Source organism: Ammospiza caudacuta, chromosome 4 (genome assembly GCF_027887145.1).
Source record: "Ammospiza caudacuta isolate bAmmCau1 chromosome 4, bAmmCau1.pri, whole genome shotgun sequence".
In the NCBI taxonomy this organism is placed as follows: domain Eukaryota; kingdom Metazoa; phylum Chordata; class Aves; order Passeriformes; family Passerellidae; genus Ammospiza; species Ammospiza caudacuta.
Window position 1 is genome coordinate 31,102,599 of NC_080596.1, and position 19,328 is coordinate 31,121,926.

The window sequence follows — 19,328 nt, forward strand, 5'->3', positions numbered from 1 at the left end:
TCTGCTCGAAGGGGGGAGTTTTTCACTCAGGGAGCACAGGTGTATGGCGGGAGGTAAAGCGATTTATGTGGAAAAAATAAGGAAATCTGCATTCAAACACGCTCTTTAGGTAATGGGAAGTTTAGTATGTCATTTGGTGCCAATTTAAGATAATTTCCTCTCCTGCTACAGAGATGTGAACTGAACCGCAGATTGTGTTGGCTCTTTCTAGTCTTTGAGAAGTATCAAAGTTAACGAGCCAGAGGGATAACGCTGGGGGCTGAGAATAGGGAGCGTGCAGTTTTATTCTTGCCCCGGCAATTATGCGCTACGCATGTGGCCACGGCGTTTAACTCTTGGTACCCTCAGTTTCTCTGCTTGACAAAATAGTGACTCACGCGTTCTGCGCGGGGAGCCAGCGCAGCGCTACCATTCCTGCTTGCGAAATCGCCTTTAAATCTTTCTGGAGAGAAGCCTTAATGGTCGCAGGGTAAGGCCAGCAGTGCCGCGGGCGGGATGCGGGTGCAGACACGTATCATTTCCCAGCCGCCCATCCGCATTTTCCAGCCCGCTGGAACACCACGGGCGGGAGCCGGGCGGCCGCGCTCCCCCGGGGGCTCCGCGGGGCGGCGGGAGCCCCGCACGGTGCGGCCGGGCCCGCCAAGAGTTAACGGCGGCTCCCCCGGGGCCGCGCCGCCGCCTCCCCACGCCGGCGCTGCATTATTATTATTACCGCTCCCCCCTTCCCCTCGCCTTCCAGTTTTGGCAGGGGATTAAAGCAGCTCCCCCCTGTGGCAGCAGTGACCCAGAAACGAGTTTGATTCACGGAGTCCTTCCTCCATAACAAGTACAAACGTCAGTCAGAGGGAATCTGTGTGTGTGTGAGAGAGAGAGAGAGTGTGTGTGTGTGTGTGTGCCGTGCGTGTGTGTGGCGCAGCGAGCCGCTCTCCGTGCCCGCTGCCCGAACTCATGCGGCGGCCCCGAGCCCTCCGCGCAGGGGGAGCCCGGCCGCGCCGCCCGCCCTCGCCGCCGCCGCGCCGCCGCCAGCAGGTAACCGTGCCCGCCGCAGCGCCAGCCGCGGAGCCGCCAGCACAGCCATATTTGATGGGGTTTTTTTGTCGCTCCGGAGGCGGCGGGAGAGCAGTTTCGTGCCGAAGGTCGCTGCCTAGTGGAAATAAGATAGTACGTCATTAACATGGCGCCAAGAGCCGCGCCGCTCGGTACGGGGCGAGGGGAGGCGGCCGAGTTGCGGCTCCGCTATCCCACAAGCAACTTGTGCGGGGCTGTGGCGGGGCGGAGGCGGGAGGGGAGGCAGCGCTGCCGCCCGGTGCCGGCTCCGGCTCCCTTTTTGTTCCGCTGCACCGCGCAGCTGCCCAGGTGCGGCGGCCAAGTGAGGCAGCCGCCGGTGTTCCGTGCCGTGCCGTTCTGCTCCGTGCCGTGCCGTGCCGCCGGCCCTGCGCCCCAGGCGTCGCTGCAGGCTGCGCCGCGGGGGCAGCGCCGGGTATCGCCCGCCGCGGAAAGTAGGGAGCGTTGGAGCAACTTGGTAGCCAGATGGCAATGGCAGAGCGCAAGTCTTGCTCGGATAGTGATGTGTAGGAAGGGGGTGGGGGAGAGAGAGAGCCATGGCCACTGTGTGGCACCGTGTTACCCAGATGCCCACGAGAGCCGTCGCCTCTCGCCGCGGGCGGGGAGCGCTGTGCGTGGGAGAGGAGGTGTTCGGTGTGCGGGTGCAGCTTTGCTTCCCCCCCTCCCTTTTCCCTTCCCCCCCCAGTCGCAGTTGGATTTGGCTTGTGTGGGGGAAAAATGCTGGGAAAGCATAAAAACTGTTCATCGGTGAAATTAAACAGAAGTTGCCTTTCGGAGCCGCAGCCGGTGTGCCTCCCGCTCGATGGGCGCCGGGCTGTCAGAGCTGGCCCCGTCCCCCCAGACGGGTGCGCGGTGTCTCCCGCTGGAGAGCGACTTGCCCGAGCCCCGAAGTGCACGTGTTTAAGAGTGGGAAAAGGCGGGGAAATGCGCGGGGCGGCATCGGGGCAGCGGCCGGCAGGTGCACGGCGCCCCCGGCCGCGGGGGCTGCGGCGGGAGCGGCGCGGGGGGCGCGCACAGAACTTGGGCAGGACGCGGGGGGGCCCGGCCCCTCCCGGCGCTGCCTCCCGGCGCAGGCCGAGGGGCGAACCCGCGTGGCCGGGCCGGAGTTTGTGGGCGAGGGAGCGGAAAGGCGGCCGGCGGTGTCGGGGCGCGACCGTAACATCGCGGGGGGAGCGCGGGGAGCGGCGGCGAACGCCCCAAGTTGCTCGGGCGGCGGTCGGGGCAGCTCGGCGGTGCGGCTCTGGCCCCGGTGCCCGACGAGCGGGACGGAGCGGGGCTGCGGCATTGCTGTGTAACGGGCCGCTCTCCCCGGGGAGGTGAGTGCGGCTCCAGCCATCGTTCCACTTGTTCCTCTTAGACAAAGCCACCCTGCCCGGCCCTGGGCTCGCCTAGTCGCCAGCTCCCAGGAGAATTTTGGCGGTGTTCGGTTTGTGGGTTTTTTGGGGGGGGGGGGGGGGGAGGGGGTGGAGGTGGTATGTTTTGTTGTTTCGGTTTTATTTGCAGAATTTTTTTTTTTTTTATTATTTTCTTTTCCCTTCCCGTTCGCGCCCGCCCGTTCGTTCCCGATAGGATGATTTTGGGAAGGGTGGAGGCAAAGGGTGTTTGTTTGTTTGCACCGCCTGCTGGTTGGTTTCCTGTGACAAGAGGTGATAACACAGTTTCCAGAACTGTCTGGGAGTGGGAGGAGAGACGGACAGAGAAAATGAGCTCGTCTCCGAGCCGCCGCTCCATCCGCCGTCCCGTCCGCCCCCGGGGGGAGGCGGGCGGGGAAGGTGCCGCGGCCGTTTTGGGCAGTGACAGCGCTTGGAGCCAGCGGCGGCGGAGCCGGGGGCACCAAGTTTGATTTGCAGCCGTGGCCGAGCGGATTGGTGCGGCCGGCGGCGGGGAGGAGCGGCTGCCGGCAGGCAGGAGAAGGAGGGGGCGAACCGGGCTGCTTCCCATGGCAGCTGGCCGGGAAGGTGCCACCCCGGCGGGGGAGGTGTAGCCCGGCCGGGAGGCTGCTCCGTGACCTCGGTCCGCCGTGCCCCGCTGGCTCCGGGGTGGCGGGCGCGGAGCCGAGATGGGATCGCTGCGGGAGGAGGAGGAGGATGAGGAGAGCCGCCCTGAGCGGCACCCGGCCGGGCAGCAGCCGGGGATCGGCGTGAGCGCGGCTTTGGAAGTGAGTCCCGAAGGCTCGGCTGCTGGCAGCCCGCGGGAAGCGGCTCCGAGCCCGCACCTGCCGCCGGCCAGCTTCTCCTGCCGGCCCTCTCCGGCTCATCGGCTCCTTCTGAGAAAGTTGATTATCTCACCCCGGCAGGTGAGAGCCGGGGCATCCTGAGATCTGTCAGCCCCCACACCCCTTCCCAGTGAAATACGCCGAAATTCCAGCAGGATTTAGCAACGCGTCTTAGTTGACGTTTTAATGTCAAAGGCTGAAGATGCTTTTATGCCAGCCCCATTTTTCTGAGAAACATTTAGCTGTTATTTGGAATAATTTCCTTTTTAAGCAGGTGCTGTCTTTTGACTGAGTCAGAAGCTGCCCACACTTGCAAACCTAAAACCTTCATTAAAGTTATGCCAAAATGTGCTTGTTATGATTCTATTTCTAGAGGTTTCTCACACTCAGTGGGATATTGTTGAAACAGCAAGGTTTGTATGTTTTAGTGGCAGGATTTTCCCTCTGGCTTCAGATACCACTTGCTCCCTGCTTTTGAGCTATGTCTAATACATATGTTTAAAATAAAATAATAATAATAAACTCCCCTTTCCTCTCACAGCTGCAGTTTTCCCTTCCAGCTTCTCTGGTTTCATTCCCAATTCACAGAACTATTAAAAAAAACCAAACTTCCAGTGTTTCCTCAAATGATTTCTCCATGTGTTTAGTACTGCTGCTTCATGCTCCTGTTTTCAGCTGGAGATGACCAGGGTGGAAGAGATGAACTGCAGTGGCTGCAGGTTGGGTTGCATTAATTCTTGGAACCCAGTTTATGCATTGCTCAAGATTTTGGATGGTCAGGTTCTCTCACTCCCCCACAGTGTGGGAATAATTTGCTGGCACTGCTCAGGTAGGAAGTTGACATTATGAGCTGGCTTGCTCAGGTGCATAAATGAGCACATGGATTCCTGAGAAGTGTTGGTTGATATGGCCAAATTGTGCTTTTTTCATGTATTGATAAATTTTGAATAGGTGTGCTGAATTTAGTAGAAATATTCCCTGTGGAGAACACTGTTGGCCTTGTTTGCCAAGTACTTCTTTGTTTCGTGAGACTTGGAAGATTTTCATCCTCCAGATTTAAGGTCTGTGACTCTTTGCACTGTGGACGGTGCTCTATAATGAAATTTAAAAGTTTTAGCTGGATATTATTAATACAGCTTATTTCTGATGTGCTTCCTTTTTTTTTTTTTTTTTTTGTTTTTTGTTTTTTGTTTTAGGTCTAGGGTAGAAGCCAAAAAGCTTCTTGTGATGTCAGGTGTCAGTGAACAAGGGGTGGTGTTATAAATAAGCTATTTAAAAAGAGCTCAATAATAGAAGCCAAATGTCTGCATCTTCTACCCATTTTATTAAGCTGTGTCACACTTCACTTCCATTTGTACAATAGGTGTTCTGGAGCAATTTCTTGTGTACTAGAGATAATTAGGTCTTCATTTCATTGCAGTTAGTGGGTTACTTTGAGGAAAAGGCAGTTTTTCAGTTTTTCTTCAGGGTGTACATCTGTCATAACTCTGCTTTCTTCCCATTCTGTCTGTGCAGCTGTTCAGTGCAGTTTGTTACAGTGACACCCGTTAACATGGTTACAGTTAATTGTCTGTCAGAGTTTGAATTATACACTCTTTTACCCAGGGGTTTATGCAGCCCTTGAAAATACTTCACTAAGAATTGTGCTGTGGAAAACCTTTGACCTGAGGATGTAGATTTTCCCATGTATAATTTTTTTTTACAATCTGGTTCTGTTTAGCTATTTGCATAACAAGGACTGACACACTTTACATCTTTCTCTTTGATTGCCTCTCTACTTGAGGTCAAACTGAGTGAAGATCTATGTGGGGTTATTAACTGTGCACATGGATGTGTGTGTGCACACTGTTGTCCCAGTTTCTTGGGGTGGTTTCTGGATTTCTGCTTTTTGCATTTTTTACACTCTTATCAGTGCAACTCCTGTGACTCCAGTGTGGGAGGAAAAAGGAAGTCTTGACATCAATGTCCAGTGGGATCTTAGGGGTTTTTTTGGTAATTTATCTCTTGGAGAGGTAAGGATGGAGTAGCATGGTAATGACACTGCTAAAAATAGTGAATTTGCTGTGCTGTGTCAGGTTGCTGAGTCTAACCCATTGCACTGCATCTGTCATCAAATACTGGGAACTGGACAGCAAAGCCTCCATGCCTACCTGCATCTAGTTGTTTGTATAGATTGAGATGTTTGTTGCTCAGCTCCACAAGAATATGTAAATTCAAATGCTGTTGTGTGGCCTGACATTGATGATATTGGATTATTGTCCAGTCATTTCATTTGCACAGCATTTACAAGTGTTTTGAAAAAGGCTTCCCACGCTCTCCAAAATACAGAAGTCAGTTTCAGGTGGTGTAATTTTGCCTTCAAAACCAATTTGAGCAAAGGCACCATGGAAGTCCAGAGTTACATTCTTATGTTTAAAGTTTGTATCTAATCATTGAACAAAACCCAGAGCTTGACTTCCAGGGCAAGCACGATTAAAAAGAGTGGAAAAGCAACTGGTGATGTGTTTCTGTAAAACAGAGCAGCACCTTCAGCCTCTGGAGCAGCTCAGTAGGGCGTGCTCTAAGCTGTGCTTGGCCTCAGCAGTGCTGCCCTGGTGTGGCCAGCTCATCTGAGGGTGGCTGGGGGCTAAAAAGGCATGGTCTGTGTCCCATTGGTGCATTTATCATGCTGGGGTGACTGCGTGAAGTGCTCTTGGATGCTTTGCTGCCTGTGGAATTGGAGTAACATTGCCAGCAGAATCGTGGCTGTTTCTCAAAAGCTGTGTTTGGCTGAAAGCTGGCATTAGCCTGAGCCCAGTTTGGTTTCTTCCCAGTAAACTGGTGGATGTTACACTGGTGTGTCAGGGGAAAACATCATCGGCATGCTGTGTTTTGGTCTGACTGATTTCTGAAAGGATGCTTTTAACAAAAAGAAACAATCCTATTTCGAGGAAATGAAACTGAAAGTTTATATATAAGAGTTGCTGAGTTATTAGGAATTCACAGGAGTCACTGGAAACTCACAGAGAGTGTGGCTTGGTGGGGCAGCCTTTGCCAGCTTAGGTTGTTGGACTGCAGCAGCTTTTGGAGTGCTGGGCTTTCCCTTTAGGTGAACAGTGTGTTGGGCAAGCACCCTTTTGGGCTGGTGTAAGGATTTGGGAAAAACACAAATGTTTGATGGAAGATCCAGGGTTCACCCACAAGCACTGCTTGGCTGACTGTGTGCTTTCTTCTGAGAAAGTCACATTCTTTCTTTGGTTCATTCTGAGAAGGGGTTGGGGAGCTCGTTCTGTGGCCTGGGTGGCTGCAGAGGGTTTTTGTGGGAACTTCAGGGCTGGACAGCAATTATGTGATTGCAGGCACTTAGGAATTGAGCTCAGTCATCTGGGTGTCTCTTCCTGCCCTGCAGGTGTTGCAGGCTGGGGTGCATAGCTTTTACTCCTGCTATTAAAGCTGGCCTCCAATGTTTTGCTGCTTTTATGCTTACATGGGAATTCTCTTTGCTTACAGGCATAGTGATTGTAGTGTTTTCCTGCTGGAACAGGGCAAAAACTTGCAGTATCAGTCTGCATCTAACTCACTGTCCATAAGCCATGTTTGTTTTTAATGTGCACTTTTAAACATATTTCTTGTGTGACTTTGAGTCACCACCACCTGACAGAAACCAGGAGCATTTCAGTCTGCATGGTTGTACGTCTTGTTAGCTGTTCCAGTGTTACCTCTAGAACATGTGTTAGATATGAACATCTGCTGGCAGCAGTTTAAAATTATTTTAGAGGTTGAATAAAAGCTGTTCTTCTAATGACTGAAGTTCCAGGGGGTTAATCTTACAAGGTTTGAGTCTTGCTCTAAGAAGCCAAATGCTGTTTTCTCATCTGTGATTTAGCTCCCTGTAAACTCAGGTTAGACTCAAAGATGGGAAAATGAGATCTCTAAGTTTAATTTTTTTTCCCCACACAGATCTATAAAACAATCTCCCAGGAGTTTCATCAAATGGGATATTTCTTTTAATGTTACAATTGAGAACACAGGCTTTTCAGTGTGGCCAACTTCAGATGCCTGACTAGAGTGGACAAGCAAATTAGCTGCCTTATCTAATACTCTGTGCTCAGGAAAGTGGTTTCTGCTCTGGATTATTTCCTGAAAAGCTCTGGAGAGTGCTTAAACTGTGGGAGGTGTGATTACCACTCTTTCCTTTAAACAGCAACCAGAAAGAAGATGTTGGGTTTTTTAAAGGCACGTGGTAGGAAGAAGAAGGTTCCATCTTTTTCTTTATTTTTTTTTGAATTTGCAGAAAGTATGTTAGGAGAAGATCAACTCAAAATACACTTGTCCAGAAAGATGTGAAGGAGCAGAACTCCAAATTTTCTTGTTTGTTGCAAGTTCACGGGTGTGTCTTAGTGTACATAAACTCTGTTGTTTTGCTTATCAGTGTATTGTGCTTTTCAGTCCATATGGGAAATAAACCAAGAAATGAACCCGAAATATACAAAATACACTTTTGAGACAGAACAAATTTTCTGAATTTTCTTCCAAGTTTCCTTTACTTTGTTTATGGGAGATTTTTGCTAAGTGAATATCTTCTTTTACATTGCTGTTATTAATGTGTGAACTAATAGAACAAGTACCTTACAGATAGATATTCATCCCTCTAGTTTTGGCCTTGTAAGAACTAATTGATTTTTCAGCTCTGTCTTAGCCTGTTTTGGATCTGAATATTGGCTTTCTGTCTTTCTAAGTGACTGTATAGGAATTTGGCTCTGGATCTCTTAAATTTATACCAGATCTGTATTCAGTGGGTTTTGATGGTCCTGGCTGGTGTGGGTATTTATCCACTGGCAGCATTTCCATCTCCCATCATACACACAAAGTTCTGGCCTGCTTCAAAGCAATTTTTGGAGAGAATTCTTTTAGCCCTGTAAGAGGCTGTCACTGATGATTCTTTATTCTCTGGCATCAGACACTGTATGTGAACTTTTACTCTATGAAGTGGTGACAAAAGGTCTTGGTGATGTGAACCATTCAGCTTCTTTTTAGTGAGCAAACTTTGCAGTTCAAAACTGTTACATGTTTCAGTGACAGGTGTGTTAAATCCCACTCTGAAAAGTCAGTCTGTGGGAGGGAGGCTTCCCCCCAACTCTGTTTACAGGTGTAATATGAAAAAGGAGGCAATCCTGCAATGCTCATGCTCTTAGCACTGTATTAAGTTCTCTGCAAGCAGATATTTTTGTGCCTTATTGTAAATAGTGTCAGGCTTTTTTAGGTTTTTTGGGTTTTCTTATTTTGGGTATCAGTCTTATAAAAGTTGAAGGCATTACTGAATTTCTTACAAAAATTGATCTGTGCTCTCAGTGAACAGAATTGGAGCAGTTAATTCTTGCACTGAAGGACCACTGCAAGGAGTTTTGTTGAGAGGTTTTGAGAAAGTCTGAGCTCACATGGAAATAAGGTTAGATTTTCTGCACTTAGCTAGAAGCAAAGGAATATTTTGACATCTGATCTCCAAATCTGTGTGCAGAGGTGGGTATGAGGGATTTGCTGCCAGCAGAGTGCCCAGACCTTGCTGATACCAAGATTGATATGTGATAAGCAAAGACTCAGGGGTTTTGATGTGCATCTAGAGTCCTTGTCAGTTTAACTTATGGTGGATATGCCTTTCTGGACTTGTCTTGTCGTGTCTTTGCCTGCTCTCCAACTTGCACTTTTTAATAGCTTTTTACATGTAAATACTGACTAGCTATTTACAGCTTCCTTGTTTTTACTGAATTTGGCTTCATTCCACAGGGAATACACGTGAAAATGTCAGTGCCATGAGAGCACCACTTAGAAAGATTTGAAACTTTTGGCCCACGTGCTCATGAATTTGGTATTGGTAGAAATCTGGCAATTTGGAGGAGCCTCTGAGTAATCATCTGAATAATCTTACTCCCAAAGAACAGTTAGTGTTAGGCATGGTGCTGAAATGTCCCTGCAGGAGGAAGTAACCCTCTCATCTTAGAGGGTGGTGCTTTCCAGGGCATAGATGATGCATGTTTAGTTAATCTGGGAGAACTGGGCTTGCTACTGCTGATGTTTTGTTTTTTATGTGTAAGTGGATGACTTTAATCTCCGATTTCGTAAATCTGGCACTTTGAACAGGAACAAAATTGCTCCAAAAATATATTAGCCAAAGTAAATATTGACACAAGCAGGAAAAACGTTATTGTATTGCGAATCTAGTGGCAGAATAGGCAGGGGAAGTTAAGCACATTGGCTGCGGATATTTAGTGATTTTAAGGCCTCTCAGGACAAAATTCAGCTTTTTGGTGGGGGGAAAGCATGTGTGGGACTGTCACTGCCACTCTCCAGTGCTGTTCACCTGCTCCTAGGATAACAGCCTAATTAAGCACCCTTGAGAGGGTCCTTGTTCATCTTTCAGCTGCTGCTGGAGTTGTTTGTTTTCCTTTGTGTGCTGTAAATGCTCGCATGCCATCAGAAGCAGCAAGCTGCTGAGTGTGTGTCATTACCTGGGGTTAAGTGCTGTCTCATTGCTTCCCAGGCTGCCTGCTGTTTCCCGGGGAGATCATGAAACGACATCGGCTTCCTAGCAGCAGTGAGGACTCTGACGACAATGGCAGTAAGTGCTCCTTTGGTGGAGAGTGCAGGAGGTTACGAGCTGGAAAAACGTGTCCTAACGCAGTGCTCCATGTGCCAGAGGCATTCTGCACATTGGTTGGGCTGGGAGCAATGGGTGTTGTCATGATCTCAGTCATTCTGAGCACAGGTGGACTGCAGATCCAGGATCCCCCATTGAACTGACATTTTAGTGAACAAGATAAAACAAGAGCTAAACTACGACATGTAGCTTTAAAGAATAAAATAAAAGAAGAGCTTTTGCCAATTAAAATATGAAGCAGTTAATCTTGGAATTGAAGTTCTGAAATAGATACAATTGACTGACCTGTTACTTCTTACAGTGCTTGTTTATATTGTCATTTGCTATGCAATATAAACCTTCTGCCAAACTTGAAAAATTCTCTACAAATTCATGTCCCACAAGAAGTCAGTGGTCATCTTGGAAATCTTGGCAAGCAGCATAAATTATCATTATAAGGACAGAGTGAGCATGGAGATATCTGCCTATGGAAGTTTGCATAAGGATTTTAAATTTGCTTCAGTCTTCTCACACAGTGGGCAAGTATAGTGCTTAAACTTAAGCAGAAAAGAATTACAGACCCTAAAAGTTGTTCCTCGCTGCATTTGATTATTTTCTTTGAGGAATTGCTTACAAGAGTTTGAATTCAGCAAATCACTAATTTGGATACAGAGTATATTTATGGTTTTTAATTGTTCCTGTACTGCTGTAACTAGCACACTCTGCTGTACAAATACGTACAGTATAAACCTTCTGTCAAACTTGAAAAATTCTCTACAAATTCGTGTCCCACAAAAAGTCAGTGGTCATCTTGGAAACCTTGGCAAGCAGCATAATTTAATCATTATAAGGACAGAGTGAGCATGGAGACATCTGCTGACGTTGTCCATGGAAGTTTGCGTAAGGATTTTAAATTTGCTTCAGTCTTCCCACACCCTCTTCCACAATGGGCAAGTATAGTGCTTCAAGCTTAAGTAGAAAACAATAACAGAGCATAAAAGTTGTTCATCACTGCATTTGAAGATTTTCTTTGTTTACAAAAATTAGAATTCAGCAAATCACTAGTTTGGATACAGGACGGTTTTTATTTTTTTATTTATGGTTTTTAACTCTTCCTGTACTGCTTTAATTAGCACACACTGTGATATCTCTCTCTGTCTTGTATTTGGATTCCAGGGACTGATAATCTTTCATTTAAGCAGAAAAAACAAGGGGTGGGGGGGGGGAGGGACAAAATACCATTTTGGGGAATGTGCCAAGGTGTCTTATTTGCCCAAATGAGCAAGTTGATTGCACTTGGCAATACTGCAGCCTAGCCAGTTGTCAGGGAGGTTTTTGTGGTTTTCATTTGACCTATCTGGATGCACATCTTTAAGCCTGGGTTTTTTTTTCTAAAATTTCAGTCTGAAAATGATTGGGGTGGTTTCCTAGGTGCTTTTGAATGTTTCACTCTGAGAATTTACCCCTGTGGTACACTGTGGCTCCATGTGCTTCACCTGCATGCATTTCATAGGTGTGTCTGTGCTGCCTCTGCTCAGGTATGGCCAAAGCTGCCTCTCTAAACAACCCTGGGCAAACTGGTGCTGAAATCCAGTAGTAAAGGTGAAGAGATTAGAGAAGGTAAGAACTAGCAGTTTGGTTAGGAGTTCATCCAAATAAGGATTGAGCAAAATCTGTTAGAGGTGAGGAATTGGGCTTGGTTTTGGAGAGCTACCTGCAGCTGGGGGATTTTGGAAGAAGAAACCCCAAACCAATCAGACATGTTTTTATTGGTTAGAAGTTTAGTTGAGGTTATTAAAATTGAAATCTGTGTACTTCCTTGAAGGTGATGTGTACTTCCCAGAAACAAAGTTGTGTTTTTATTTGTAAGGTAAAGTAGCAGCGCACATGATGTCTTCCATTAAAATTTAGCTTCACCCTTTTTTCATTCCTTAGCAGCTTTATAAAATAGTGTTTCATATTATTAATCTTTATTTTCACTCTCTTAGCTATTTTCTTTAAGCCTTTGATCTCTCCATGTGCCTTGTGTAACAGCTTTTACCAAATAAAATATGAAGCAGTAATCTTGGAATTGAAGTTCTGAAATAGATACCATTGACTGACCTGTTGCTGATTACAGTGCTTGTTTGTAATGTCATTTGATGTATGACTGTTTGGAATAGAGCTATCAACTTAGTGAATTATATTTTCCACAATATCTGCTCCTTAGATCATGATATAAGAAAATGAGTTTGAAAAAGGAAAGGAAACCTCTTGCCCTTTTATGATATATCTATTTTAAAGCCTGGTTATTGCAGATAACTTCACTGAATGAATTGCATGGCAAAGGTAGTGAGATTTTAAAAGTTTTTTCAAATATTATTTGAATATATACCATTTCCTTTGCATTACACTTGTTCTTTCCTTGATTATGTTGATTATGGGGTTTTGTTTGGGTTTTTTTTTTTTTTTTTTTTGCCTCTTGTTACTGGGTGAATTAAGATATAGGTTCCTGCATACTCATTCTATTTCTATATACATGTTCAGAAGGAGTGTTTAATGTGGGGTCAGCACTTCCAAGGCTTTTTGTCATTCAGACTTCCCTGAAAAGAATGACTGACTTAGCTTAGGTCCTTTCCTCTTTTCCTGTTACAGGAGATACCAGCGGTTCCTTGCAACTCTATTTGAATGTCAAGGGTGTCCCCTTACAGGTTTCACCTTCACAGGATCTCTCTTGCCTTTGGTAGAATTACTGATTACTCTTCACTATGTTTGTTTCTGTATTCTTACTTTGCCAGTAGTATCTCTGATCCACTGTACTTGCAGTAGTCTTAGAAGGGGAAGCAAGTTTCTCCCCCCAAAAATATGAAAATTTCTCTTGATTTTTTTGTGGTATGTATTGAAGGCTTCAAGTTTTTTCCCCCCTCAAACAATATAAAAATTTCTACTGATTTTTTGTGGTCTGTATTGAAGGTTCCAAGTTTTTCACTGGGTGTTTTTCCTTCTCACCGTTTCCAGAGCCTGACAACAATTAAATTTGACTATTCTGGGACAACAATTACATTTGACTAATCTGGGTGTTTCAAACAGACATCACCTAATTGAAAAGCTGCAATTTTAATCAATTCCTGGTTGGAATCCTGTTGGCAAACGCATGCTTCCCTTTCAGTCAGTGGTGTTTCCTGACCCTCCAGTGGACTTGTTGCTTCATTGGTTTTTGAGCTTAGGGCTCAGCCTTGCTCTCCCTCATCCTAAATGAGGATTGTGCCTCCAGCTGCTGCAGTTGTGCAGCTGATTTCTGCATGCCATGCTTTACTAGGCTGTGATCAGGCATCTCAAATTCATCATGAGGGTCACTGAGGAAATGTGGTTGGGCTAACCTGAATGATGGTGATTTTTTGGACTAGGCTTGTGCAACCTGGAAAATATTTTGAAATCTACATTTTATTCTCTTGAGCTCAGGATCCTGAATATTTGAATGTAATAGTAATGATGCCACTAATAATGGAATTTATTGAAAAAAAAGGAAGTTGTTTTTCATTAGATCACTGAACTGAATCAGTTTCCTTGGTAGTCACAAGGAAACAAAGCTCATACCCAAGTGCTAAAAATAAATTATTCTGGAGATACAGTAGTTCTTCAGAGGGAGAAAAAGGTGCTCTCATCTTGTGAGATGAAAGAAGGGAGAATGGCTTTCATTTAGGGGCAAAATAGAGCAGAGAAGAAAGCTTAACAGCATGGCTACAGTCCTGGAGTATGTACATGTATTTACTGACTCATGTAAGATATTTTAGTGTGGGTGTTTTTGTGGTTTTTTGCAGAATTTTAAAGACTTGCAACCTAAAGTCAGCACCCTTGCTTTCCTCATCTCTTCTTTGCCCTCAGACTTGATTATTTTCCTAAAGCTAAGCTCCCAAAAGTATTTATTTCATGTACTTCAACCTAACTACTAGAACTTGTTAAGCTGTGTCCCCTTAGAATCAGAATTCTAAATCCTCATTTCAACACAAAGCCAAAATAGCATATTTGAAGTACCGGGCAGGAGGTGTCAGTGCCAGTTTTGCCTGGCAGTTCTGAAGTGAGTCCCTGGATATCTGAGCATGTTCTCAGGGATTTAATTTTCTGAAATTAGAGGTCACTATTGAACATCTTACCCGTGAAATATAATTGAATGAAAAATGACTGCAGGCATTGCTCTGGATGTTGAACTTGTGTCTAAATACAGAGGAATAGTGTTGAGAGAGGAGGCTTGGGGAAGTGCCTAAGAGTTTTTGCTCCTGAAAGCTTTTCTTCTTTGCTCACCTGGCAGAGCTTGTTTGTTCCTGTGGCCTTCCAGATAGTGCAGTACAGCAGCTATAATGGACATTCATATTAGCCAGGCCCTTCATAAAAGCCTTGTGATGTACATGCTGCATTCTTCAAAGCCTGCAGAAAGGAGATCAGTAATGTTCACCTCAAATCCATGACACTCCTGATTTCTGGTGGCTGGCTTTGATAGTTTTTAAGCAAATTTTGTTACACTGCATTTCAGCTTGCTGCTCTGTTGCTAAACCTTCTCTTTATGGTTTGGGGTCTCACTCTAATTAAATGTTAGATAGTGAAGCTGTTTCAGCTTTCCTGCTCAGTGTTTGACACCTGGCTTTTTAGTCTCATTGGTCTGTAAATCTGCAAAGGTGGTTTGTGCTGAATATTCCATATGCTGTTTCCTGGTGAGATCAAGTTGTGCAGTGGAGGAGTTCCCATTTATAGCTTCAAGGCATTCCTTTTTTGCATAAATTGGTTTGACATGTGGACAGCTTGTTTTTGAGAAAGGTCTGAAACTCATGGGCATTTGTATAAGGGATATTGTGTGAAATCCAGGCACTCCTTGGTGTCCAAGAGAGTTTGTGTGCTGTTTTCCATGAGCAAGGAATTCAAAGCATGATTTTATTCAGAATTTGCTTGCTTTTTCATTAATTCTTGGAGGGGTTATCAATTTATCGCACTCCTACATGCAGAGTGTCCAAGAGGAGAACTGAAGACACTTGCAAATGAAAAATACTTCCCAGATATACAGAATTTCACGTGAGTTCTGAGAAATGAAAGATTTAATACCTGTGGATTATGGAATAGAGTTCTGTAATTTAGGCAGACCCTTATTGTATCATTGCTAAACAAATGTTATTTTAAAGTTAAACGAATTTTGCCAATATCCATTGCACTGACTGAATGAGGAGGATCTTAGATTTAGAAAGGGCTTTGAATCCCAGTGGGTTCCTGTAGTGTTTGAGATGGATCCCAGGGTGCCTTCACAAAGGTTACTGAGTACATAACCTTGGGGGTGTGTGTCATTTACTGTGGAATTGCAGCTGCTGCTGGCCTGAAATGTGATTGCATGTGCAGAGCTTTGTGCAGGAAGGAATGTTTTTTGTTTTTCATCTCAACCTGCCAGGAGGGTAAGGGATGGTGACAGAACAACAGAATGTAATGTAGTCACAGTGCTCAGAATTTGGGCAAAGCAGCAAGACAGTGGTCATTGTGTGCCTTTGAAAAAGGGTTGGTGAGTGATGGCAGATGGTAAGAACCAGCATCTTACTGGGAGATTAAACTCAGAGTGGGGCAGAGTGGCTTGTGCTGAAGTTGCTGGAACAACCTGGAAGAATGATTGAAAGGCTTATCTTGCCTGATAGAGTATCACATCTGAGGAAGGGACTTGCCATAATGATCACCATCATTTGACAGGAGGAAAAGTGCCAGGAAACAGCAGCTCTGGACAGGAGGACAGCAGGCCACAAAGCTTTTCAAGGAATTAGTAAATAAAGTCCCCTGGGAAAATGTTTTTGCAGGTGCTGGGGTCCATCAGTGCTTGTCAGTTTTTAAACACCACCTCCTAAGGGCACAGGAGCAGGCAATTCCTAAATGTTGCAAGTCCAGCCGGCAAGGCAGAAGGCTGGGCTGAGCAGGGATGTCCTCTTGGACGTAAGCCAAAAAAGGGAGGTGCATTCTGAGTACAACGAGGTCAGGTGACATGAGAAGAGCACAGAGATGCTGCTTGTCACTGTAGGGAGAAACTCATGTGGCCAAAGCTCACGTGGAGTTGAAGGTGGCCAGAAATGTGGGGAACAATAAAGAGTTTTGTTAAATACATTAATGGCAAAAGGCAGTATTGAAATAGCATCAGCGTGTTACAGGGTGAGGATGGTCACCCCACAAACAGGGACAGGGACATGGACAAGGCAAGAGGTGTTTAATGCATTCTTTGCCCCTGTCCTCAATGCTGATGATGGACCAAGGGGGTCTCAGTGCCCTGAGCTGGAGGATCATCATGGTGAGAGTCATCAACTCCCAGTTGACCCTGAACTTGTGCAGGATCTGTTGCTGCAGCTGGATCCCTACAAATCCATGGGGCCTGATGGGATTCATCACAGCATCCTCAAGGAGCTAGCTGATGTCACTGAAAAACATTTCTTGATGATTTTTGAACGGTTTCAGGAATCCTGAGACATCCCAGCTGACTGGAAGCTGTTAAACGTCATCACAATTTTCAAGAAGTATGAGAAGGAAGATCCCAGAAACTACAGGTCTGTCAGTGTCACTTCAGTAATCATGGAAAAAATCAATTTAATCTGGTAAAGTCATGGAAAAGATTATTTGGGGAGGTGTTGAAAAACAGCTGTAGGATAATGCAACCAGCCAGCACAGCTTTGTGAGGGGAAAGTCCTGCTTGTTGAATCCTTCTACAACAGAGTGACCTACTTGGTTGATCTAAGAAAGCCAGTAGATGCAGTCTTTTTGGAGTTGAGCAAAGCTTTGCCCACTGTGTCTCATAAGATCCTTCTGGACTAGATGTCCAACACACAGCTGGATAACCCTGTCACATGATGGGTGAGCCACTGGCTCATGGGTCAGGCACAAAGGATTATAAGGAGTGGGGTGACATCAGGACTCCCTCCTCGCCCTGTGCTCTTCAACATCTTCCTAAATGGCCTGGACAGGGAGCTGAAAGGAATGCTAAGCAACTGTGCCAAGGACACTTCATTGGGAGGTGCTGTCAACTCCCCTGAGGGCAAAGAGGCCCTGCAAGAGCTCAGCAGATAAGAGAGATGAACAATCACCAACCAAATGAAGGGCAATAAGGACAAGTGCAGGATTCTGCACCTGGGGTGGGGCAACCCTGGATGTACAGACAGACTGGGGAATGAGATACTGGAAAGCAGTGCCACAAAAAGGGTCCTGGGGGTCCTGGTTGATGGAAAGCTGAATATGAGTCAGCAGTGCCCTGGCAGCCAGGAGGGCAGCCCTGTCCTGGGGACATCAGGGACAGCATTGCTAGCTGGGCAAGGGAGGGGATTGTCCCCTCTGCACTGGGGTGGCCTCAGCTCCAGTGCTGGGGGCAGTTCTGGGGTGCCACAATATAATAAAGACATTAAGCCATGAGAAACCATCCAGAGAAGGTCCACAAGGATGGTGGAGGGTCTGGAAGAGTGGCTGAGATCACTTGGTCTGTTCAGCTTGGAGAGGAAGAGACTGAGGAGAGACATTGTGATCTTCAACATCCTCGTGAGGGGAAGCGGAGGGGCAGGTACAGATCTCTTCCCTCTCATGAGCAGGGACAGGACTCAAGGAAATGGCATGAATTGAACCAGGGAGGTTTAGGTTGGGCATCAGGAGAAGGTTCCTCACTAAGAGGGTGCTTGGGCACTGGAACAGCTCCCCAGGGCAGTGTCACAGCACCAACCCGACAGAGTTCACAAAGCATTTGAACAATGCTCTCAGGCTCATGATGTGACTCCTGGGGAGGAGTGCAGGGCCAGGAGTTGGACTCCATGATCCTGGTGGGTCCCTTCCAGCTCAGCACATTCTGTGATGCCATGATTCATTTTTGGAGAGGCACATTAATTTTTCTCTGCAAGACTGCTAGATTTGAGTACACCTAAGTCCACTGGAGTTTCAAGGCCTTGACAACATCATGTTATTAGCCTGTGAATGGGAGGTGCTCAAATTGACTTGGATAACCTGTGGTAAACTTGATTTAAAACTTATGGTAAAACATTGCTACCACGGGAATTGGTCTGGGGCTCGAGTGGCACTTGGGTCTTGTGCTGAAAAAGAAGATGAGGTCAAGGAATTCCACACTGCTATAAGAGTGACCTGTGCCTGTGTGTGTTCTGAGATGCTAAAACTCAAACCCGTGCTGCTGAGGAAAGGGATGACAGGTGGTAACTTGTGTTAAAGTGCTGTGGCTGTGGCAGGGAGCTGCAGGGATGGCTCATTATGTGTGTCAGAGGCTGAGCACTTGTGCTGTGGTGCTGTAAAGCACTGCAGAGATCTCATGGATCCACACATTGTTCAGCAGCTGCAACTGGGGAGTCGTCAGCTGATAGTGAATTTCAAGGAGCATTGCTGTTGACAAGAGATAAAAGACTATTGCTTCTTGTGTTTTGATCTTGGATGAGATTATTGTATTATAATGTGCTATAAAGATAAGGAAGATAGATGGGCAAGCCCTCCAGCACCAGGAAAGTGAGAAAGGAAATTTGGCTTTGTGAAATTCTGTCTTAGGTGGTGTTTGCTTGCATGCTGCTTTCTGAAGACTTTGGCCCAGCCAGCTCCTTCTGTGCCTAACGTAGTGGAAACTGCCCCCAGAATAGTTTGCTTCTGTTTGCTTTGTGCTGGAATTTGAGTCCAAGCAGGGAGATATTTCTAAGTGCTGCTGTAAGGAGCTGTGGGCCAGCACTAAATGGAGAGATTGAACACCTCTGTTTTCTCCCCGGGCTGTAGATCTTTGTGACAGCGTTGGCAGCAGCACCTCGTTGGTCTCAGAGTGAGCTGCAAAGCAGCACAGGCATCTGCAAGTGACAGGCAGACGTGGATCTGTGTCAGGGCTGCTTTGCTGTGTCGTGCTGCCTGCTGGAGCAGGGGACCAGCAGTGGATTTACCGTGGGAGAAGTGTAAAGAAGTGAGGCTTTGAAGTGTTCAGAGGCTGCAGCAGCAGGTAGTTCTGCAGGGACACAGCTGGGTGCCTCACAGGTGGCTTTACAACAGCCTTGTGCATGATACCTAATAGCTGAGACTTCTCTGCTCATGCTGAGCAGTGTATTAGTTGTGGGGTAGAATTCCCTGGGGCTTTGAATTGTTTTATTGGTTCCAAGCAATTTTCTGTTTTGATTGGATTTTTTTTTCCTTGGGATGAAAACGTATTCTTGACAGATCATTTAATAAAATGATGCAGTTAAAATTGATTAAGTTTTTCCTTTTGGGAAGCCTGTGTTCTTCACAAGTGGGGAAAAAAGAATGCACGCTCCTTGATTGCTTTCTTTTATTATCAGGAGGTGTGTGTGTTACATACACCCCGTGGCAGTATTATAAGAACACTGTATTTACAGTGTGAGGTGTTCATAGCAGCTTTGGGGAACAGAAAAAAATTCCTGTTTGAGTCTGAGAAATCCTTTGCAGCACCAGTGGTGTGTTAGAGCT

General features: G+C 46.2%; 1 protein-coding gene across 4 annotated transcripts in view; it reads left to right on the forward strand.

The window, feature by feature from the left end:
* Window positions 1–846: 846 nt before the first annotated feature.
* JADE1 (jade family PHD finger 1) overlaps window positions 847–19,328 on the forward strand; it is a 47,016-nt gene continuing 28,534 nt past the window's right edge. For 3 of the 4 annotated variants that reach the window (XM_058803967.1, XM_058803968.1, XM_058803969.1), the window contains exons 1-2: window positions 847–1,029; window positions 9,798–9,875. In XM_058803967.1, coding sequence (XP_058659950.1) covers window positions 9,824–9,875 — 52 coding nt within the window. In that variant the 5' untranslated portion in view covers window positions 847–1,029; window positions 9,798–9,823. Of the gene's footprint in view, window positions 1,030–2,176; window positions 2,382–9,797; window positions 9,876–19,328 lie in introns of those variants that run through there. The other variant, XM_058803966.1, reaches the window with a different exon arrangement.